The 24,716-nt window shown below is 34.4% G+C and overlaps 1 protein-coding gene across 5 annotated transcripts; it reads right to left on the reverse strand.

The window, feature by feature from the left end:
* Window positions 1-267: 267 nt before the first annotated feature.
* Window positions 268-22,607, reverse strand: LOC146923625 (uncharacterized). 5 transcript variants are annotated; one of them, XM_085708775.1, is made up of 8 exons: window positions 22,510-22,607; window positions 16,993-17,148; window positions 15,730-16,287; window positions 14,052-15,341; window positions 13,056-13,380; window positions 12,426-12,681; window positions 12,108-12,341; window positions 268-451 (listed from the first exon to the last, which is right to left on the reverse strand). In XM_085708775.1, the coding sequence occupies exons 2-8, from the start codon at window positions 17,104-17,106 to the stop codon at window positions 424-426; spliced, it is 2,805 nt and encodes a 934-aa protein (XP_085564901.1). In that variant the 5' UTR covers window positions 17,107-17,148; window positions 22,510-22,607; the 3' UTR covers window positions 268-423. The 5 variants fall into 5 exon arrangements, with proteins under 5 accessions (XP_085564901.1, XP_085564900.1, XP_085564899.1 ...); XM_085708774.1 differs by having other exon boundaries at window positions 12,426-12,684; XM_085708773.1 differs by lacking the exon at window positions 268-451 and adding an exon at window positions 11,047-11,559.
* Between the last annotated feature and the right edge of the window lie 2,109 nt (window positions 22,608-24,716).

Raw genomic sequence — 24,716 nt, forward strand, 5'->3', positions numbered from 1 at the left:
TATTCCTTTCTAATGCAAATTTTATTTTTGTAATTTTAATTAACAATTCTGGTGGATTTTGAATTCAATTTTGAAGAGAAGCTATGGTCTCACGATTGATTGTGACTGCTAGGAGGGGAAGAGGAAACCTAATTTGTTATTTTTGAGGGGATTATTATGTATTTTTATTAATCAAACATTAGTTTTTTAATTCAAAATCTCAACCGTTAGATATTGTTTTGCCACATGTCTTGCATCCAAAGCTTAAATGGAGTAAATGGAGCATACCCGAACTCATCCCGAACACTACCAAAAAACACATTACCAACCCGATTATAATCAAGCCATCGATCAAATATTTCAGCACTTTGTCATTGCCGCCTTAATGATAGAACATTGTGGCGCTAGCAAACTCCGTTTAGGAAGATAATGTTTGGTTGTTGTTCATCGTCGCCTTAATGTCAATGGTTTGCTGTAAAATACAATCACGTAAATGAGTTTCGACCAAAAGTTATGCCATAAATTATGCAAATATTAGAACTTTGGTTTCACTCTATAACGTTGTTTTTGTTTTGATAAAACAAATAACAAACTACAAGTAGTAAAACTAGAAATGTTTTCTTTTGATGTTGCAGCATACTGATAGATGTTTGGCAAGTGCACCAAATACTATCAAAGTAGTAAAAAATATTGATCCCACGAGGACTGTTTTTAATCTCAATAATTCAATTACGTTGGCACTTAGGATGTATAAAAGTTATTTTGGTTTGCCACTAGGCAGTAATTTTGGTTTGTTTCCATAAAAATAATGACAGAAAGTAACACATCGGACATTAATGCATAACCTCTAATGGCACTTGGTTTACAAAGAATCATCTCAGACCTAACCTCTAATGGATTTAGCTACTCATAATGGTGTTAACAAATAACATAATCATTAGAGGAATTAAAACATACACAAAATGATGGAAGGATGAAAAAATCGCCCTTCTTAGCCGTCTTGTAGTCTCAAAATCGCACTTTGCTCTCTTCAATTCGTAACCCTTGTTTTTGGAATTGACTTCAGCTTAAATAGGCACAGAAATTCACCCAAATTGTGTCACGTTTTAAGTAAATCGTGACACATTTTCACCTTGTGGAGCAAGACACTGAATTAGGGTTTCTCAAATCGTGTCACGTTTTACCAATCGTGACACGTTTTCCTTAATGTCGAATCCATGCTTTGGCCTTTACCAGATCGTGTCATGTTTTCACCAAATCGTGACACGTTTTTACTCTTTGCATTTTCTTCAGTTTTTGTGCTCGTTTTGCTACATAAGTTTCCTTGTGGACTCCAATTTGTGAACAAAATACATATAAAATTACGTAATGACGAGATGTCATCACAACCCCAAACTTGAACCATTCCTTGTCCTCAAGGAATTTACTTGCAAAGCTGACAATCGACAGTAAAATAACAATTACCTGATCAAGCAATAGTACCCAAAAGTTCAACACCTCACTAGCTAAAGATGAGCTAGTTTGACTTGTACACATCCACCAATTCACAACTCCACGCCACAATATGAAAAGGGTTCACACACAGTCGACATGCAATCTACATATTACCATACGCTTGAAAAGTTTTTAAACGTCAATCAAAATCAATGTCAATGCACACTTTGAGGTCTTTACGGGTTATAACGGGGCTTAGGTGAAGGTGGGATAATATTTAGATAAGTAGGCTACACAAAATTTGAGTTAGGCATTCATACGGAAGTTAAGCACAAAATTCAATCCATCATTCATTCACCTTATGGAACTACAATTCTTGTAAAGGTACTAGAGAATACTTGAAACTATTGGGACAATCGAGTTTAAAGTTTCTCGGATTTTCAATGTTTTGTCCCTTTTTCATTCTATTCTTTTTTTTTTGATACACCATTTTTGTGTGTATTTTTCATGATAATGTTCTTTCTTTGTTCTCTATGTTCTCTAGTACCCCCACCCCAAACTTAGTTGGTTGCAAATTCCAATAGCAACCCCAAACTTATTATTTAACAACATACTACAATGCCTAACTCAGAAAAAACAATATGGGACAAGTCCTAAAAGTCTCTAAGCTTGTAATGTAGTTTGTCACCGAACAAAAAGTTCTAATCCTACCGGCTCCAATTGGCTAAGAAAAGGATAAAATAATAAATAATATCAGGGTAGGCTTCAAAAGGCTCACATGACCAAACACTTTTGCCTCAGTGTGCTAATGACAAAGATTAATCGACAGTAGTGAAACAATGCAAGTTCTAAAAATGTAAAAGCATGGAACACTCTATATAAGTAAATTGAAAAAATAAAATTTGGCCATGAACCTTACAGTTATGATATCTAGGAGTTGTGACTACCTATCTTTAACTTCTGTACACTTCGCCTTTGAAACACAAGTCACTCATCCTTTTGAACTTTTGGAATACCACTTGAACAAATATTTGTTACTAAACTGTAAAAAGTCAAGTGAACAAGCAAATTCATCAATAATAAACAAGTTCAGGAACAATTACATAAACAGGGGGGGGGGGGAGGGGGAGGGTATAACCGAGTTAAACTTAATCCAAGCAAATAAAATTGTTCAAACATGAAATTATAAGTATATAACCAAAGTGCTGAAACAGAAACCGAAAAATAAAAGTGAGTTGGACCATCAGTAGTCCACTCAATCCTGCATCTGGTCCTCCGGAATCCATGTGCTGGGTTCTCCTCTGCATAAGAATCCTCCCCAAAGTGATGCCTAGACTGGGCTCCACCAGCAGCAATGTCGGCTCTGATCTTCTGCTCTCTAGCCTGAGCTCGACCTCTGGTGACATCAAAATAGTGGTCCAGAGCCTCCTCGAACCCATCAAAACGCTCAAAAGAGCCCGTCATCGCCCTCCTGTTGAGGCAAACCGCCTCTGTGAACTCCTGACAAAACCTAGGATGGTTCCAATACTCCTGATCTGACACCTCATTCATCCAGCTGGCGTGGCCGAACATGTAGTCCAGCATCATAGGATGAATGGGTGCATAGGTACCCTGCTGACTGCTCCCCACTCCATGCATAGACTGAGGTGGAGGTGGCTGTCGTGGTGGCTATGGTTGTGGCTGTTCTGCTGCTGCTGCCTCGGTAACCTGAATAGCATGCAATCGATCATGATAGTCTTTGATGAAGCCATCCATGTAGGTATCATTTATCGGCTTCATCATAGCTGCACTCAAATCATTGCCGAATAGATCACACTCTTGCTCCTCACAAAGCCAATTGATAAGGCTCAATTGAGGGAGCGCCTTCTTGGTACCTAAAGCAAACATATAAATATTGTTGGCAATCAACTCACCAACATTGATGGGTGCACCATCAAGAATAGCAGACAAAGTGAGCAGGCAGGGCAATGGAATCTCTGAAGTACAAGAGGTGCCCTCCAAGGTTTGCACCACAAAAGATGCCCAAGCCTTTGCATAGGGCTTAAAGTCAGCCCTCAACAACATGTGTGACCCTCCATGCCACTTTGCACCCTCTGCACAAATCTGCAACAACAATTCTTCCCACCTCTCATCATCCTAATTCTTGCACTCTTCCATTCTCCTCTTCACATCACACTCCTCCGGTGGGATAATCTCAAGCAATTCATTGATCCTCTACGGGCTATAGTCGATCTCCTTCCCCCTCATATTAGACACATACTTCCTCCCCATGAACCTAGCATTTGAATAAAACTCAATCCCCACAGTCTTGTTGGCTTGCTCAAAGATCATGCTCACAAGGGACTCCCACCTTCTTTCAGTGATAACCTGATGGAACTTTGGGTTGGATATGAGTTTGGTAAGATCAAACCCTCTCTCGGGGATCACTCTATACCCACAGATGTCTTTGAAGCGGTCTTTAGCAGCATTGTTATAGAATCTATGGTTAACAGATGGGTGGTGGTGTGGTGTTAGGGTTAGGTTTGACGGGAGGTTTGTGTTTGGGGTGGTTTTGGCCTTTTTGGATGGCTGGGATTGTGTTGGGGCCTTACCTTTGTTTCTTGTTTCCACCATGGTTAGGGTTTGAGGAGAAAGGTTGATGAAGGTTAGGGTTAGGGTTTGTGATGGAGATGATGAATTTGAAGGATCTTGGGTGTTTGTGGATGATGATGAAGGTTGATGGTGATGATTTGGTGATTTGGAAATGAAAAGATGAAGATTTTTGGTAGGAAAGGGTTGGACTTTCGAAGGTTAGGGTTATGGGAAAATTTTGGCAGAGTTTTGTTACTTTTGGAAGTGAATGGAATGAAAATTGTGTTAGGTTTATTTATAGGCTGGGGAAATCATGTCACATTTGGCCAAAAACGTGCCACGATTTGGTTTTATAACGGTAAAATTTTGAAAACCACCAAAATCGTGTCACGTTTGGGCAAAACGTGTCACGATTTCTATTTTTGAAAAAATTTCTTGCCCAGAAATCGTGCCACGTTTTGGCCAACGTGTTATGATTTTGCAATGTCGAATGCTGCCAAATTGAGACTTAGAAAAAATTTCGGTTGCCAAAATCGTGTCACGATTTCAGCATCGTGACACGTTTTTGAAAATGTCAAATGGGCACCCAATTTTAACTTAGAAATTTTTTGAAGAGCTTCAGAGGTGAGGCAAAATCGTGTCATGTTTTGCCCAAAACGTGTCACGATTTTGCCCAGTATTGGGTAAGAAAATTTTTGTTCCTCTGTTCGTTTCAGCTAAAATCTTTGTGTTTTTGATTTTTTTTAAAGCAATAAAAATAAGAAATACTACCTAAAATAAAAATGTGGGTTGCCTCCCACCAAACGCTTCTTTACCGTCACTAGCTTGATTGTTGACGACCCTTAGAGGTCTGTTAGAATAAGTCTTACCCTTGCTTTCGGTAGGTCGCCACCCAGATATGGCTTAACTCTCTGCCCATTCACCTTGAAACTTCGGTCACCTTCAGGTGTCATCAACTCAACAGCTCCATGAGGTGACACACTTTTCACCAAGAACGGTCCAGACCACTTTGACTTGAGCTTTCCAAGAAACAGCTTCAACCTGGAATAATACAACAAAACTAGTTGCCCAGAGTTAATATCCCTAGATACTAAGTTTTTGTCATGATACCTTTTAGTTCTGGCTTTATAGATGAGCGAATTTTCATACGCTCTAAGCCTCATCTCCTCAAGTTCATTAAGTTTCAAGAGTCTTTTCTTACCAGCGGCTACTTGATCAAAATTTAAGGCCTTAATGGCCCAGTATGCTTTATGTTCTAGCTCAACTGGAAGATGACATGCCTTCCCATATACTAACTGATAGGGTGAAAGCCCTAGATGAGTCTTAAAGGTTGTCCTATATGCCCACATTGCGTCATCTAATTTTTTAGACCAATCTTTTCTATTTGACGCAACTGTCTTCTCTAGTATCTGTTTCAGCTGTCGGTTTGAAACCTCCGCTTGACCACTTGTTTGTGGGTGATAGGGAGTTGCAACTTTATGCCTGATGTTATACTTTTTGATCACATTTTTAAGAAAATTATTGCAAAAGTGCTTCCCCCATCACTAATCAAGCCTCTAGGTGTTCCAAACCTAGTGAAAACGTTCTTCTGCAGGGAGTTAACAACAGTCTTGGCATCATTAGCAACACATGGTATCGCTTCAACCCATTTTGTGACATAGTCAACACAAACAAGAATATGGAGAAAGAGTAAGAGGAAGGGAAAGGTCTCATAAAGTCAATGCTCCAACAATCAAATGGTTCAACTTCAATGATTCCTGAAAGGGGCATTTCATTCCTCTTTGAAATGTTAGCTGTCATTTGGCATTTGTCACACCGTGCAACAAAGTCGTGGCAATCCTTGAAAAGGGTGGGCCACCAGAATCCACTTTGCAAATTTTTTGCAGCGGTTCTTTCTCCACTATGGTGTCCCCCATAAGCTGAGCTATGACAGTGCCACATGATACTATGAGCTTCCTCACCTGGAACACAACGTCTTATCAAACCGTCAGTGCCTAACTTAAACAGATAAGGGTCATCCCACACGTAGTGGTTTGCATCTTTGAAGAACTTTTTCCTCTGATGATAACTCATGTCATCAGGAACTATGTTACCGGCCTTAAAGTTCGCAATGTCAGCAAACCAGGGCCTTCCTCCAATAGCAAACAGCTGTTCATCAGGAAACTCGGCCTTGATGGCCTTCTCTTTCTTTGTAACCTCATCATTTTCCGACCTTGAGAGGTGATCAGCTACCACGTTCTCTACTCCCTTCTTGTCACGAATCTCAAGATCAAACTCTTGCAACAAAAGGATCCACCTCAACAGCCGAGGCTTTGAATCCCCTTTAGTCAAGAGATATTTCAGAGCTGCATGATCAGTAAAAACAATGACCTTGGAGCCTATTAGATAAGAACGAAACTTTTCCAATGCAAAGATTACCGCAAGCAACTCCTTTTCAGTTGTTGAATAATTAACTTGATTTTCATTTAAAACCTTGCTTGCATAGTAAATTGCATCGAAAAATTTGTTCTTTCGTTGGCCTAGGACTGCACCAACAGCATAATCACTTGCATCACACATAAGTTCAAAAGGTAAATCCCAATCGGGAGCAATGATTATTGGTGCAGTCACCAACTTGGTTTTAATCAAAGAAAAAACATTTAAACATTCAGAATCAAAATTAAATTCATTTTCTTTGACCAAGAGGTTACAGATGGGCTTTGAAATTTTAGAAAAATCTTTTATGAAACGCCGATAGAAACGGGCATGCCCCAAGAAACTTCTTACTCCCTTAACATTAACAGGTGGGGGAAGTTTCTCTATAACCTCTATCTTAGCTTGATCCACCTATATGCCTTTAGCACTTATTTTATGCCCCAAAACTATACCTTCAGTTACCATAAAATGACATTTTTACCAATTTAAAACAAGCTTAGTTTCGGTGCATCTTTTAACGACAACATCTAAGTGAAACAAGCATTGATCAAAAAACTTACCAAACACAAAAAAGTTGTCCATAAATACCTCAATGTTCTTCTCTATCATGTAAGAGAAGATGGAAAGCATACACCTTTGAAAGGTCGTCGGCGCATTACACAGCCCGAAGGGCATCCTCCTATAAGCAAACACACCAAATGGACAAGTGAAGGTAGTCTTCTCTTGATCTTCCGGAGCCACCGCAATCTGATTGTACCCAGAATACCCATCCAAAAAGCAATAAAAGGCTTGGCCAGCCAACCTCTCAATCATTTGATCCATGAATGGTAATGGGAAATGATCCTTCCTTGTTGCGGTATTCAACCTCCGGTAGTCAATGCACATTCTCCAACCGGTGACGGTACAGGTGGGTCTCAATTCATTTTTATCATTAGCCACCACCGTCATTCCTCCTTTCTTAGGCACCACATGAACCAGACTTACCCATGAACTATCAGAGATAGGATAAATCATACCTGCATCGAGTAACTTAAGCACCTCTTTCTTCACCACTTCCTTCATTGTTGGGTTTAGTCTTCTTTGAGGTTGAACCACCGGTTTGTATTCAGCCTCCATGTGTATCTTGTGCATGCAATAAGCTGGACTAATACCCTTCAAGTCATAAATGTTCCACCCCAAAGCTCCTTGATTGTCCCTTAACACCCTCATCAATTTTTCTTCTTCTAAAGGTGTCAAGGTACTGCTGATGATTGTTGGTTTAGAGGCATCCTTGCTAAGAAAAACATACTTCAAGTGAGAAGGAAACTCTTTCAATTCTGGATTTTTTTCTCCTTCTCCACTCAAAGTTGGCGCACCTGTAGAGTCTTTACCAATTATATCTTCAACTTTCACTGATTCCAACTCTTGCTTGCTTGCCTCAAGTTGCTTGACACATTCACTCACCTCAATATCTTCATCCGGCTCACAACTCTCTATAGAATTAACAATTGCTCTTTCTATAGGTTGTGTTGGTCGAGGTTCACGGGAATTGTCTTCAACAATTTCTTCAACAACATCAACTCGGTAACACTTTGGATTTTCAGTTTAGTGTTTCATTGCCTCAAAGATATTGAACACCACTTGCTCATTATGGAATCTCAACATTAGCTCACCCATCTCAACATCAATCAAAGAACGACCAGTTGCAAGGAAATGTCTTCCTAGAATGAGTGGCATGTCTTCATCTTCAGCCATATCTAAGATCACAAAATCTGCTGGAAATACTAGCTCATTAACTTTAACTAGCACATCTTCAAGCACACCGAAAGGATAAGAGATTGACCGATCAGCTAGAGTGAGGGTCATTCTTGTTGATTTTGGCTCACCACATCCAAGCTTCTTCATCATTTAAAGGGGCATCAAGTTGATACTTGCCCCTAAATCGCATAAAGCTCTACCAATGTCTATCGGCCCAATGGAGCAAGGGATAGTAAAAGCACCAGGATCTTTTAACTTATGTGGGAGCTTCTTTTGAAGGATAGCACTACAATTCTCGGAAAGAGAAATGTTCTCATCATCTTTTGGCTTTCTCCTTCCCATTATCAAGTCTTTCATGAACTTAGCATACACAGGCATTTGATCAAGAGCTTCACCGAAAGGAATATTCACCTGAAGTTGTGAGAAAAGTTGCATGAACTTTTTGAATTGTCCTTCCTCCTCCTTCTTCTTTTTGGCTAGATGAGGATAGGGAAGCTTCACATAAGATGGAATAACTTGTGGTTGATCTTCATCCTTCAATATTTGGCTCTTAGACTTCCTCAAGATTGAGTCTTCATCTATTAATTTCTCACTTTTTTCTCCCTCTATTTTTTTTATTCCTTTCATTTTCAACTACTCCTTGATCACTCTCATTTTCAACTACACCATGTTCAATTTCTTTTTCAACTACATCCTCAACATTCTTTTCAACTTCACCATTTTTTCTACCTCCACTACTACTTCATCAACTTTCTTTGGAACTTTTGGAATTAAAAAAGTCAAAACCTTTTTGCTTCTTAATTCAATAGCATTGCAAGACTCATTCTTAGGGTTCTCCTTAGTGTTTCCTAATAATCCCCCTTTGTTTTGTTCCACCATCTATTTAGCCAATTGTCCCAGTTGAGTTTCAAGCATCTTCCTATAGGTTTCATTGTTCTTCCTTTCAGCTTCTTGAATTTTCTTCATCTCTTCAAAATTTCCTTGAGTCATCTTCATGAAGTTAATCATAGTTTCTTCAAGAGCTGAAGGCTTTCTTTGTTGATGTCGTTGAGGATTGGGCATTTGAGGGTTCAAGGTGTTGTTATTTGAGTAGCTTAAGTTGGGATGCTTGTTAATGTCTGGATTGTAATATTGATTATGTCTTTGATAGCTCCCCATGTAGTTGACTTCCTCACTAGACCCTTCAGGTACACACTCACCATTTGCATGTCCCTCTCCACATAAGTCACACTTGATTGCAGCTACTTGTTGTTGCTTGTTAGCCATAGTGAAACTGTGAAACTCCTTAGTTAGAGTTTCCAATTGCTTGTTCATGGCTGCTTGGTTAGCTAAGATTGCAGTTTGGTCACTCACCCCAAATACTCCTCTTTCTTTCTTTTTCACATCAACACAGTATTCATTTGCAGCCATGCTTTCAATCAAAGCTTGGACTTCATGATCAATTTTGGATTTCAGACTACCACCAGCTAAAGCATCAAGGAACATCCTATTGTTATGTGTTAAACCCTCAGTAAAGATTTGGAGGTATTGCTTGTCAGTGAATTCATGGTTAGGACATCTTTTTAGAAGCAAGTTGAATCGCTCCCAAGCATCATATAATGACTCTTGCTTTTTGTCAATATATTTGGCCATAGGAAAGTATTTCTCTAGAAATTTTAGCTCTAGTTCATCCCATGTCTGAATTGTTCCAGTTGGCAAGGATAACAACCAATCTTTGGCTCTTCTGGTTAAGGTGAATGGAAACAACCTAAGTCTCTTCTGACTCTCCGTAACATTAGCTGGAGGTACACAAAACTCGCAGTTCAGCAAAGTGACTCAAGTGTTCATGAGGACTCATGAGGTCGGTTCCATCAAATTGTCTCTCCTTCAACCCATTCTGAACAAATGTCTTGATATCAAAAGCCACAGGATTTGCAGGTTGAAACGTATGAGTTAGGCGACCACGGTGAGTAGCTAGACCATAGTGTCCCAACTTCGGTCTCGGTGGTTCAGGTTCTCCCATGATAGATTTAGGAAAAGAGCTTGTTTCAGATTTAGTAGGTGTCGGCTCCGGTATCGGTTTCCGGGCACTAGGTGGAACAGATTGAGACAACCTTTGCAAACGGACAACTTTCCGAAGTGCTCTAGCAGTCCTTTCTATTTCCGGATCGTACTCTAAGTCGTCAGAGCTCTGTTTACCTCGCATAAACAACAAAATACCTTAGTAGCACTGCACGATACAAAATAATTAATGAATACTGAAACAAAGAAAATTTAAAAATAGAAAATTAAATTGCAGAAATCCTAAATTATAACGTAATTGCCTTGTTGAAATAAATCAACAGTCCCCGGCAACGGCACCAAAAACTTGATAGATGTTTGGCAAGTGCACCAATTACTATCGAAGTAGTAAAAAATATCGATCCCACGAGGACTATTTTTAATCTCAATAATTCAATTACATTGGAACTTAGGATGTATAAAAGTTATTTTGGTTTGCCACTAGACAGTAATTTTGGTTTGTTTGCATAAAAATAATGACAGAAAGTAAAGTTGGTTTTTAAGAATAAGAGAGAGATGAGTTTAGGTCTTTCGAATCATCTATGTTCCCCTAATTGGTATACTGCACCTATTCTTATGAATGATTTTCTAGTCCCACGATAGTTAACAAAATAGTCCTAATCAATCCCTTGAGTTAGGACCCTCTTTTTAAACTACAGCCCCTAATTCCTTAGGTGGTCTAATAATCCTTGAAGGTTTAAGCACGTTAACCTAATATCACTAACAAACGATTATCCATTCCTAGACTAACCAAGTTTATTAGAATAATTCAATTAGGTATAAGTCGAAAGCTATGATCAGTAGTCATTCACTCTCACTAAATCATATTTATATTTGATCGGGATATAAAAAACATGAAGAACAATTGAATTAAATAAAGACTAGATTATCATTCACAATAAATAGAGTTTCACAGCAACATGTATCAATTAGGGTTACAAAGAATCATCTTAGACCTAACCTCTAATGGATTTAGCTACTCATAATGGTGTTAACAAATAACATAATCATTAGAGGAATTAAAACATACATAAACTGATGGAAGGATGAAGAAATCGCCCTTCTTAGCCGTCTTGTAGTCTCAAAATTGCACTTTGCTCTCTTCAATTCGTAACCCTTGTTTTTGGAATAGACTTTTGCTTAAATAGGCATAGAAATTCGCCCAAATCGTGTCACGTTTTAAGTAAATCGTGACACGTTTTCACCTTGTGGAGCAAGACACGGAATTAGGGTTTCTCAAATCGTGTCACGTTTTACCAATTGTGGTACGTTTTCCTTAATGTCGAACCCATGCTTTGGCCTTCACCAGATCGTGTCACCTTTTCACCAAATCGTGACAAGTTTTTACTCTTTACATTTTCTTCAGTTTTTCTGCTCTTTTTGCTGCATAAGTATCCTTGTGAACTCCAATTTGTGAACAAAATACATATAAAATTACGTAATGACGAGATGTCATTACATACCTAATATCCAACTGAGCAAATCCTTGTGTAGCATAAAGATTTAGACATTATATTTGGTCACATACATATAAAAAGCAAAAAATCGAAAAAACAATGATTAAATAATCATTAGTTTTTAAATGATTATAAGATATGTATTTTTGTGTGTGACCAAATATAGTGTCCAAATCCTTGAATACATTCAAGAATTATTTTATCCAATATGTTTTCACAAATCGCGTAAAATCATTGAACCGTACACGGGTAGTTATTCCTCATCTGATATTTTGTCGACTTTACAAATTGACATGTAGTGCACTGAAAGCTACCTTTCTTTACAAACTCAAGAAAATTGACTTGTAAAATAAGATATGTCCATTTTTTATAAACTTTTTTCAAATCTCACATTAGATTTTTTTTCTTTCCTAATAATAATCATTATGCAATGAGAATGAGAATATGAATATATGAAAAAGAGGCTTCACTCACCTAGAGAAAGTAGATGTTTCTGACATGTCCCTTATGCTTAGTTTATTAAATGCTGAAGCAGAATCATCTAGTAGTTCAAACTCAAAGCATGCATCCTCAATAGCTTGATCCAATTTCTTGTCCTCATCAGCATTATGGAAACAATCTCTCTCCATAGCATCAAGAACAACCTTTCTCCACACAGAGTTACTATTAACTAAGGTTGTAGCATTTCCTACAATCCAAAGACAATATCTGCAAAAATTTAAAATAAATGTTAAATCAAAATGTGCATATATGTCAGCATTTCATAAGGATGTGCTTATATATACAACATACCTAGCCCTAGTGATAGCAACATTAGCTCTTTGTCTATTGGAAAGAAAACCAACTTTTCCACCCAAATTTGATCTAACAGTAGATATTATTATAATATCTTCTTCGCCACCTTGAAAGCCATCAACAGAACGAACATTAACTGAAAAGTTAGGATCCGAAACCATGTACTGCTTCACTTTCTCTTGGATTTCATGAACTTGTGCCTTGTATGGTGATATGATCCCTATGCTGACTTTATTCCTTGTCTTTCCAAATTCTGCTACACAAATAAAACATTACATGATTTGGACAACCAAATATTGTCACGCAATACATTATTTAGTACAAAATCAAATGTTATCAAATAGCAGCTATATCGATGCTACAACATTGTTGTGTTGCAAAATTCAAATGAACTGTTATTTCGTGCCATCCGCAAATTAAAATAACTTGTAAAGACTGAAAGCACTTATTTTTGTAAAATTTAAAAAATGGACTAATAGTAAATAAAATTTATGCAGGAACTAAACTTAAAAAGACATAACTTTATAGAGATTAAAAACATATTTAACCCTTTATCGTATTATATCATTCTCTATTGCTAAAAAAATTATAAACAAACTTATTGAGAGAAGAAAAAGAGAAAGCAACCCTTTTTAAGTCTTCCAGTAATCTCAGAGATAGCAGCAGCTTCAATCACATTCTTCAAACTATGATCATGATTACACTGCTCTTTACCCTTAGATATGTTAACGAAAGAGTATGAACCAAACATCTTTCCTCCCAGGAAATGCTTGTTATAGCTTATTTCTCTTACAATGTTGGCATCAGAAAGTTGACCATCATAGAACTCTTTACTTGGAAACATGCTTATGGATGGATGCATTCTATATTGAACATCAAGCATATGCTTCTTGTATCCCAACAGTACTAATCTTTCAAATAAGCTTCTTCCATATTCAGCCCTGTCAGCTATCTGACACAAAAACATCATAATCATCAGCCATAATAAAAATTTCACTCGGAAAGTTAATGTCTTCGTCTCATTTGATCTGTCATGTTTGAAACATTGTCTTACTGCAGAATACTTTTCACTTCACAATATCAATACTTTTCCAACAAAGTATTAATTAATTGGTATGCAGCATACTTTATATTAATTAGTTGTTCAACCAAACTACGTAAAAGCGATAATAAAGACATTTCCTATATGAATAAACTACTTAATTAAGTGTTTATCATATAAAGTCAAATGATTTATCTTAGAAATGGTGGTTGAAACTAACACAACCCTGCAAAACTGGTTTGTGATTGCCCCCACTTATAAACACATTGTCAGGTCATCTAATGACTCATCTCTTAACCGATGTGAGCTCTTTCACAATTTATCTATAAGCGATAAGCTGTTTTCATAAGCTATCCTGAAGAACTTATAGAAAGAAATAAGCTGAGTTATAAACAGCTTATGGACATTTCATAAGTTATTTTCATAAGCTCTCTCAAATGGTCTTTCAATTGACGTTATTACAAGTTAAACTCAAATAAACAAATCCAAACAGGCTTTTTATGAAAAATAGATTATTTTAACTTTAAAAGAAGTAAAACTAATGATTATTAAGTAAAATGAGTCAGAAAATAATTGAGTACCTTGCTTTTGACCATTGCTGGAAGTTGTCTCTCATCACCAATCAAGATACAACGTTTGAGGCCAGGTAGTTGCAATGGAATAGCTGATTCACATTCTTTAAGTTGAGCAGCTTCATCAACCACTAAAAACTGCACTTGTTTCATTCCATTTGTGTACAATTTAGAAGAACTTGATGCAGTACAAAGAAGACTGCGCGCATTCTCTAAGCAAAATTGTGATATTCCATATTTTGTTGTAAATTGAGGAAGCTCGATAGTCTCAGAAAGAAAACAAAGAGTGTGAAGTAACTCTTCTTTTTCTAATTTTAACCATCCAAGCAAAGCAAAAACTCTTGGTTGATTTTCACAATCATCATGGAAAGCTTGTTGGCGTTTGGTTTGACTCATGGAAACTTCAAGAGATTTTAGCAACCCAAGAACTCTAAATATTTTCATCACCACCTCAATTGAAAGGAAACATGTTGGTAAATGAGTACACAGAGTTTTCATGAATGATTTCAATTTCCCTCCAAAGAAAAAGAACCTTTGTCTTAAAAACTGTTCCATACTCATCCCAACACTTAACTTTTTATCATCTTGGTATATATCATATTGCTCTAAAATATAGCCATATTTCTTCTTCACAAACTCCTCCAATGCCACAGGACAATGGTACCTACACCGTTTCTTGTATGAAAAATATGAACCTTTCACATGACTATAACTCTCATTAACAAATTCTTCGAATGACATAACAACATCTTTATTCACATCATTGTTATACATATCATATTGCTCTTCGGGATACTTAAGTAATTTGATCATTGATTCCAAACTACTTTTCCACCCTGTCATTGGTAAAAAACAGTATAGCAAATCATCAACTCTATTCTCCAAAAACACTTCACCAAGACCTTTATAAGAATCAATTTTCATTCTTTTGCTATTTCCAAATAGAACTATGTCACCAAGACCATATGAACCATGTTCAAGTGAATCCTTAGCTATGTGATGAAAGCGTGACGCCACCGCCAACACTGCAGTATTTGTTGGAGCACATGTCAGTGTTCTGATTCTTAACTTCAGGAGACAAAAGAGCATTGAAGCAACTGTTTTTGTTTTTCCAGTTCCTGGTGGACCCCATATGAGTTTAATAGGATCATTGTGAGGAAATTTCTTCATACGAAGACAGCTTAGAACAGCATTTTCTTGCGATTCGTTTAGATTCTGAGATTTGACTATGTTTGTCACTGGAGAATAGGATAGCCCGAGATTTTCTTCTGATAAGCAAGTATGACAGTTTTGTTCCATCTGTAAAATATAATGAAAACGTGAAACCATTTATAACACTGTCTTTGGTAATAATATCATAGAAAAAGAAGTATTCGCATTAGCAAGGTCTTAAATAGCAGTTGTAGTTATGATGGTTGATATTGCAAAAAAAACATGGTTGATACAGTCACACTTGCAGTTGCAAAAACAACCAAAACATTGAGGCCAACAAATTAGATTTAAACTGTGATATCAAGATTTTTATGTCTTTGTAATGCAGTTGAAATTGAGGCCACATCAACTGCATTTGATCACCATTCTCTGTAATACCAAGAATCAAGACACAACTGCAATATAGAAATTTGATTATAAGATCTAAAGGAAGGTCACAGAAGACTACGAAGAAAAGTTATATAGTGATTCTTACCCTTGAATAAGGCTGCAACACTTTTTTAATTATATTCATGTTAGATCCTTCCATCTCTGAGTTCAAGGCTTTCCAAATACGAACATTTGTGGTCATGTTGATGAGTTCAACTGCATAGAGTTTCTGAGCTTTGTTCGTCCTCAAGTCAAATTTATCATGAATCTCCAAGTACTTTGACAAGACTATAGGAATCTCATCAGTAAATTCATCTTTTGATCCATAAATATAACCTATATGACAGTAGTTTTTTATCCTGCTCAAGTCATACACACTTTTTGGTCGAATAGTTGTGAATGCAATAAGATCACCGACTTCAGGTTCATATTTTCCTACCCCGTACACCTCATCAGTAATATTCTTCACTGTAATTTGATAGAACAGGTCATTTGGAGGGTGGAAGTAGTTGGGCATTTCGATTGTCCTGATTTCGCAAAGAGAAGCTTGATTCACACTCAACAAGCTTGAATGTAGATCAAAATGTGTTTCCTCTATCAATGCCGGAAAGAATGACTTCATGTGATCATTTGTTGACAAGAATGTCTTTGGAATCTTCGGTACCTGCACGAAATTAAACTGCATTTCAAGATACTTTTACTGAGACATGGAGAGTTCTTTCTAGTTAGGGTTATAGATGTTGTGCAACGGACATGGATTATCAACAACTACAACTTAGTAATGTGCTGCAGCTGTGATGACTAATAGATTTAAGAGATACAGTTTCTCTTTCTAAATCTAAATTTATCTAATGGTCCTACAACATTAGATGATCCAATTAAGAAATTTGAATACTACAAATGTATTTGACATTTCACAAAAGAAAAATGAAAAGACATAAAAAAAACTATGAAATACAATACAAGAATTCATTATCTTGAATCGGATTCTCTCCAGCACTCCAGCGAAATCTCAATTATTCGATTAATCCAACAATTGAGATTTCATTAAGCCAACGAGACCATAGAGGATAAAACTTTCAACAAATAAAAATGACATTACCTTTTATATCTGCTAGGAAGTTTTTCAATCTATTTTGTCAAAATTAAAACAAAAACAAATGATACGAGATAAAGAGCAAAAACTATTGAGCTTCAAAAAATATTTTTGAATTAATTCAAAGAAAAAGGGAATAAAGTTGTTAAGGTGTTAAAAAGTTGCATGAGTGATTAATTAATTTTTTTTTTTTTATAATATAATGTGTCATATAAATGTCTAATATGTTTTTCATATGTGTGTGAGTATTGAAAAATGAAAAGTGAAAAGAACCTGGTGTTTGAAAAGATTTTCATTGAGAAGATCTTCTATAGTCCAAGAGAATACAATATCTATTAAGCTTGCACCATGAAGACATTCCTCAATGGTATTACATCTCTTCTCCATCTTTGTTCCTTAGTTAGCCCTTTTGATGAATTCTAAATTAACCTGCATAGCACAAAACCAATGTCATCATGCATGGTTTCTTTGCTTTGTACAATAAAAATATATGCAAAAACACTTGCTCAAAAGCTAAGCACATTTATATGTGCATGATAAAAAATGAAAAAGAAGAATTTATCATGAGATAGATAACCAAAATACTTGCATATATATGTTACTTAGGAAGAAGTTAGACCTCAGAGAGCACGAGTCTTTGGGGAAATATTCAAGATAACAAACTAGTGTAGTAAACCCTTTTTATAGAAGCTTTGTACTACAACAAGGTTGTGTAGCTAGAACTAGAAAGACACTCTTTCATTACAGAAGTTGAGAAGTCTGTACTAATAATAACACATTAATTACCGAGGAAAATTGTTTATTGAAAACTAGCAACTAACCCGTGCTAAGCACGGGCTCGTGCTTCGCACGGGCTAATTCGAAGCGGGGGTTGCGCATCAAAGCACATTGCAATGTTATATGAATTGAGAAGATAAGAAAAAACTAATGATAAAGCCAACGTTAATGATAAAAGGGATAATTATTTTGACTTCCTTTGAGATTTTATTAAATAACACAGAGACCCCTTCTAATTTTCCAAACACATGAATCTCCCTTCATTTTATCCATTTCAATAACTTTGTAAATATATAATTTAATCCATCATTTTGGTTTGTTTGTATCAGCTTTCTCTTTTCACAAAGTTAAATGAAGTGTTTTTCTCGCAATGGAGAAACAATAACATTTGTTTTTACCACTAAATAGAATCTAACATCGACAATTACAGAAGAGATCAAAAGAGAATATAGAAATGAGAAATTTTTTTGTGGATGGACATTGTTGTTGATCAATGAAAAGGAAATAATCTTCGATATATATGTTTTATTATATTAGAATTTAAAAATTAAACCACCTTGATCCAGGAACAATAAGTTGGGAAAAATTACCTACTTGAAAAATGGAAAGAAAAATGTTCAAAAATTAAATGAGTTTCATACTTGTATGAAGAAGTTAATTGCTCAAAATAAATGGAATTAACAAAGTTTAAACCATGTTATATTATAAGAGAAGTGCTTGTCAATTTAATAAAAAAAAAAGGGAGATTAGTATTTAGTTAAAAAATAGAGCTGATGTTTGTGTTATTTAAGAAGATCTTAAGGGAGGTTAGTTTAATTATATGTAAAAATATTAAAATATTAAATATTTTGTTATTGATAAAGATGTCGTTATGAGTCTCGTGTATAAATTGTACAAATGTATTATTTACTGTGTTGGCGGTTGATCCATTAATTGTTTTTCTCAGAGGTTCACTTTTCATTTTTTTTAACTTGGTTTCGCGCCCGTATACGGGTTGGTTAGGTTGCGCCCGTGATTAGTGAATTTTTGTTGGGTTAGATTTGGGTTGATCTACTTGGTTTGATTTATTATGTTGAATCCCGTTTTGTGTTGTACCTGAGTCAGATCTAATTCCCTCAGACTCTTTATCTATTTCTTTTTATTTAATATAATTTTTCATTTGACTAAGAAAAAAATAAATAAAAAACAATGGCAATAAAATCATTTTACTCTATTTTGTGTTTGTTTATGGTAATAAAATCATTTTAAAAAATAATAATATAATGTAGTTTGTTTAGATACATCAGTATGTCCTCGTGACCTTAACTCAGTTGGTAGGGATAGTGCATAATATATCCAAGGTCCGGGGTTCAAACCTCGGCCACAACAAAAAAAAAAGATACCTCATTATAAAAGAAACTTTTTGTCCTCATTATAAAAGAAACTTTTTGTTGCAAAATGACATCAATATTTTGAAATTTATGTTCTCTTTCAACTAAATAGGTTATTTTGTTACGAAAGACACAAAATGATAAATTAAGTTGAGGTGTCAAAATATTAAGATGTGACAAAGTTGTGTTTTTACGGATCATTAACTTTCATAATTAGAGAAAGATAATAGATTTGATCAAAAAAAAAGATAATAGATTGTATTTGGTTTTTTTTTTAACTCTTTAGATATTTAAAAGTTGAATTATAAGAAAATTTGTTTTGATTGAGATTAAGATTAAGTTTGTTTGTAGATTAAGTTAGTGTGTTTTATTGAGTGAATTTGTTTTAATTTGTTTTTAAAAGAGAAAAATAGGGGGAAGTTGAAACAAAACACACAAAAGGATATAATTTTGATGATGTGTCAAAAGATTAAGAAGGTGTAAGATTGTATTTTTGGTAGACATTAAGTTTCATGATTAGATTTAGCGAATAGAGAATAGAAGATTGTAATTTTTTTAACTCTTTAGATATTTAAAAGTTGAATTATAGGAAAATTTGTTTTGATTGGAATTAAGATTAAGTTTGTTTTTTATTTAAAAAAGATTTAATTAGTGTGTTTTATCGATTGTGTTTGTTTAATTTGTCTTTAAGAGAGAAAAAATAGGGAGAAGTTGAAGCAAAAGACCCAAAAGTATATAATTTTGATGATGTGTCAAAAAATTAAGAAGGGGTAAGATTGTATTTTTGGTAGACATTAAGTTTTATAATTAGAGAATAGATGGTTATATTAATTAGTTTTTTTAAATATTCACAGTGCGTTTCTGAATTTTTTGAAAATAAATTTCAAAGTCGCATATGTGAATCTCTTAGAGTTGTTGTTATAACAACAATCACTTCATTGTTTCAGTCCAAATATGTATTTCTATAGCTTGATTTTTCCTTAATGTATTTAGGGACAACTGAACCTCAATAAAACTTCTTCGGTAGACATAGCAGATCGAAACGTCTTAAAATTGTTGTTTTTGGATTTCCAAAATGTTGTATTTGGATTTCCAAATTATATTATCTACCGAAGTTGTTACTAGGTTGAGTCACGACTAGGTCGCTCTCTTTAAGACGTTTCGTGGCACTGCCCAAAATTGTGCAAGACATACTATCAACCACGCCGCCTCCAAGATAAAACACGCCCAGCTACAACTGTGCGGTTAACTACTGCACTGTAGAAAACCGTTCGAGATTTACACCCTCGAATATGGTACTAAGACCACTCTTTGATATTGAAACCACTTTAATATGATATTGTTACCACTCTGTTATGGTGCTTAAGACCACTCAAATATGGTGTTACCACCATTCTAACTTTAATTTCTCCAAAGTATCTATATGTCACTACGACCACTCAAATATGGTGATATTACTATTTTCACTTTTTTAATTTCTCCTCAATTAGAGAAATATTGAAAGAATATTTATATACTGTTAAGAACATTCTTAATTCCGACGGGACATTATTATTCTAAAAAAGGGACTATGATGTTAATAGTTCTCTTTATTCCGAAGGGACTTATATTATCGAAGGGACTATGTTTTTAAGACCATTCTTAATTCCGAAGGGACATTAAATCGAAAAAGGGACTATGGTCTTAAGAACACTCTTAATTCCAAAGGGACAGAAAAAAGGAGATGAAGAGAAGAAAGACTCGTCAACACAAGTCAAGAAAGGGAGAAGAGAGAAAGAGTTCCCGACAACTCAATGAAACTCTTTGGTTTGTTTTTTTTTGAACTGAGTGGAGTACTCTATTTATATAGAGATTTTGTAACTGTTTTAGCAAAAATTGCGACAACTGTTACTCTAATGGATAAGATTAAAATGGAGTTTATCCATTAATCAGTTCAACAACACTTGTGGATAGGATCAAAAGAAATAAATCCACAAAAGTGGAGGAAACAAACTATTGGATTTGAATGATGGAAATATAAGAAATTTAATTAAATTTTTATTCTTATCACAACCATCATACGCTAAATTTATGAGAAGTGATATTCTCGAATAAAAATAATAATTACTATTATTTTTATCATTATCAAATATTTTAAATTAAATACCGTAATTTAAACAATACTAATGTGTGAGTTCTATTTTATTTGGAACCCCACACTCTATTGTTTCACACAAAATATGTTTTTGGTCCCTATAAAATTGCGACCTTCTATGTTTAATCCTTACTTAATTTTAATAGCTTTTTTAATCCCTACAAAAAAAAAAAAATTTACTTATAATTTTAGTCCCTGCTATAGTAAATTTTGTTTAATTATCCTTAAACTCTTAAATTTTTTAACGATTCTTTTTATACAAGTTTAGAACACTACGAAAGGTTCATTTACTAAAATCTATAATTTTTTAACATGAAATAAATTAAATATGAATTTTTTAAAACGACAAAAGTTTAAGATATAATTAACAAAAATATGGACGTAGTAATCAAATTTTTGCGATATTTTTTTCGGAGGACCTTTTAATAACGTTCTTAACACGCCTGTAAAAAATTGTTGAAAAACTTAAGAGTTTAAGCATAAAGTAAACAAATTTGGATTGAGTAAGGACTGATATTGAGCGCAGCAATTTTTTGCAGGGATTAAAAATGCTATTATAATTAAGTACGGACTAAACTTACAAGGTTGCAATTTTGTAGGGACCAAAAACATAAGGGTTAATTATGTTTCTAGTCCCTATAAAATAGCGACCTTGTAAGTTTAGTCCCTACTTAATTTTAATAGCATTTTTAGTCCCTATAAAAAAAATTTACTTATAATTTTAGTCCCTGCTAAAACAAAGTTTGATTAATTATCCTTAAACTCTTAAATTTTTGAACGATTTTTTTGAGACAAGATTAGAACACTATGAAAGGTTCGTTTACTAAAATTTAGAATTTTCTGACATGAAATGAATTAAATATGAATTTTTTAAAACGACAAAAGTTAAAGATAAAAAGTAATAAAATCTGGATGTAGAAATCAAATTTTGCGATAATTTTTTGCGGACGAACTTTTAGTAATGTTCTAAACATGTCTGCAAAAAATTGTTCAAAAATTTAAGAGTTTAAGCATAAATTAAACAAATTTGAATTGAGTAGGGACTAATACTCAGTGCAGAAAAACAAAATTAGGGACTAAAAATGCTATTAAAATTAAGTAGGGACTAAACTTACAAGGTCGCTATTTTATAGGGACTAGAAACATAATTAACCCAAAACATAATTAACCCTTAAATCAAAGTATAATTACTTGGTCTTTAATCTTCCAATTTATTTTCCAACATTGCACTAATGTTCCAACACTAATCATGTAATTCCACTACCAAATCAATCTTCAAAAGTTCAAAAAATAACAAATTCACATTCAAAATCAAAAAATAACAAATTCACATTAGGGATTGAATTTGAGCCAAAAAAGAAACCGTAAAACAACTTTATTTTTTTAAGAACGGATAACAACTTTATTGATGGAAAAAAGTGGTCTAATCATCATCACTTAACATAGTATTTTTCATAATTGTGCATAGAGAAAGAAGAATATGAATCAAAGACATCGGAAAATACATACCGACGGTGGAGACGATCTCCGAGGCAGTGATGGCTTGAAGTAAATTGAGACTGGAGCTTTTGGCGGAGAAGCAACAAGCTAGGCAATCAAAAGCATGTAGCAACGATGTCACTCAAAGCTTCTTTTATACATGAAGGATAGACGTATAAAAAGAATTTCTTAGACCTGAAGGAAGTATAGCATAGATGCTTTCGTACATTATTTGAGTGGACCTTTAATGAACAGTCATAAAAAACAACATGACGTATCTTAATCTTAATCTTAATATATATAAATGTTAAACAGTGTTGCAAGCAACCCTGATTAACCCTAATCCCGCCCTTTTTTTAGGGTTCTGAAAAATATTTATGAAAAAAATCCCTCCAGAGATTCGAACCCATGCCATGTTGGATACTTCAAAGCATTTTAACCACCAAGCCACTTGCTGATTTTGTGATAGCATTTGGCTTCCACTACATGATATCCAATATTAAACTCCCTTTTCAAAAAATCAATTAATTCCTTTTCTTTTTTTCCAAACAGTTTCGAACCCTTTTTTCTCCTTTCTCCTTCGCAATCTAAACCCAAAAGTCTGCGGGTTTTCAACCATTTCTTCCTCATTTTTCCTACGACATATGTCTTGAAAAATGAAAATGTATAGGTGACCTTATAGGCTTATATGGTTGAATCACTTGATATGTTTCTCATACTAACTTTATACAGTAACTTTTTTCCTTTGATGTGTATTTTGAACTATTTAATTAGCTCATTGTTTAAATTTTGCTCATTGTTTAGATTTTGTATGACGAGTTGCAACTTCGGTGCATTTTATTCATTGTAGTCTTTATTGAAATGTTATACATAATATATTTAAACATGTCGACAACTAATAATATAGTAAACCTGATTCTTATATATGAAAATCGAAACAAACCCGTGCATCGCACGGGTTAGGGTCTAGTACAATAAAACGTCATAACTAAAGGGGAAACAAGTGTTACACTATATCAACTCTTTAATAGACAGTCATAAATAAAATTTATTTGAACTCACTGATAAAATTTAAAAGTAAGATGATATCAAGTTGTGTGACTAAATTTTTTCTTTTTTAAATTTTATCATTTATGTGCATATGTTCAAATATTCTTGATATAAGGTTGTGTCAATGGTATCTACGTAAATTTTAACAAGTTAATAGAGTGGGTTGAAAAATGTGTTTCGATTGCATTCCTCTTTTCTCATTGCAATAAAGGAAAACCCAAGTAGAAGACAAAGGTACGATGATGATATTGACGTCAAGTGGACAAGTCAATTACATTATTTGATTTAGGCATGGAAAAGAGATCGGCTTCATTCAATATTATTGGTTACTTTCGTAGCAATTTCAGTGGAATGTGAAAGGAAGCTACCCAAAAGCACAGTATAATACTGAAAACTACTATGACATGATGTGTGGTAGTAATTTCCATTGCATAATGTTTGTGTGCTTATGTATTTTTCCTCTAGTTTGGTTATTTTAATAGAAAATGTTGAAAACAAACCATCGATACTAATGTTTACACTCCTCTTTTATGAGAAAAGTTCAAATTTACTCTCATTAAAATATACATTCATCTCCGTTAAAAGGTAAATATATAAAGTAAACTAGATTGTCGACCCGTGCGCCGCACGGATCCCATCGACTGTAATAAAGACCAATATGTAATCTTTGATCTTGTATGAAATATAATCATAGAAAAATGTATGTCGTAGAATAAAGATCAGTAGGTCTTATCGACATGTTATGCCAACCCATGCGTTTGACTGTAATATAAAGGAATAAAGTGAATCATAGAAAAAAGAACAAATTAGATGTTAATTAAAAAGTAGAATACAATTGTATTAACATTAACATACTTAATCATTCATTGAGAAATACTTCTTCATAGACCACATTTGATGTTATAGTAGTATCTTCGCCATATTTATTAGTTACCAATATCTTCAATTAACATTGTTTTTTTTAAGGGATCTTCAATTAACAATGTTAAAACACAAATATTGTCACATAAATTTTGTTAAGTTATATTTATTTCTTTCGATAGAGAAGATACTACAAAGCAAAAGAACATTTTTTTTTTATTTTGAAAAAGAAAAATAATATGAGAATAAAAGAGTCAAAAACCACAAAGAATGCTTTACGAATGACAAAATTAGAAAAGTCGTGCACATTATCTTTATTATGCAAG

The sequence above is a fragment of the Medicago sativa genome, chromosome 5 (assembly GCF_051527215.1).
Source record: "Medicago sativa cultivar Bolivia chromosome 5, Bolivia_mono, whole genome shotgun sequence".
Classification (NCBI taxonomy): domain Eukaryota; kingdom Viridiplantae; phylum Streptophyta; class Magnoliopsida; order Fabales; family Fabaceae; genus Medicago; species Medicago sativa.

What these genes read in the sequence shown, in the direction of transcription:
- LOC146923625 (XM_085708772.1), bottom strand. Translation starts at nt 17,106, where the DNA reads ATGGAGAAGAGATGTAATACCATTGAGGAATGTCTTCATGGTGCAAGC. An exon ending in TACTGGAAGACTTAAAAAGG is followed by an intron (nt 12,685 to 13,055) that starts GTTGCTTTCTCT and finishes TTATTTGTGTAG; the next exon opens with CAGAATTTGGAAAGACAAGG. An exon ending in GTTGCTATCACTAGGGCTAG is followed by an intron (nt 12,342 to 12,425) that starts GTATGTTGTATA and finishes AAATTTTTGCAG; the next exon opens with ATATTGTCTTTGGATTGTAG.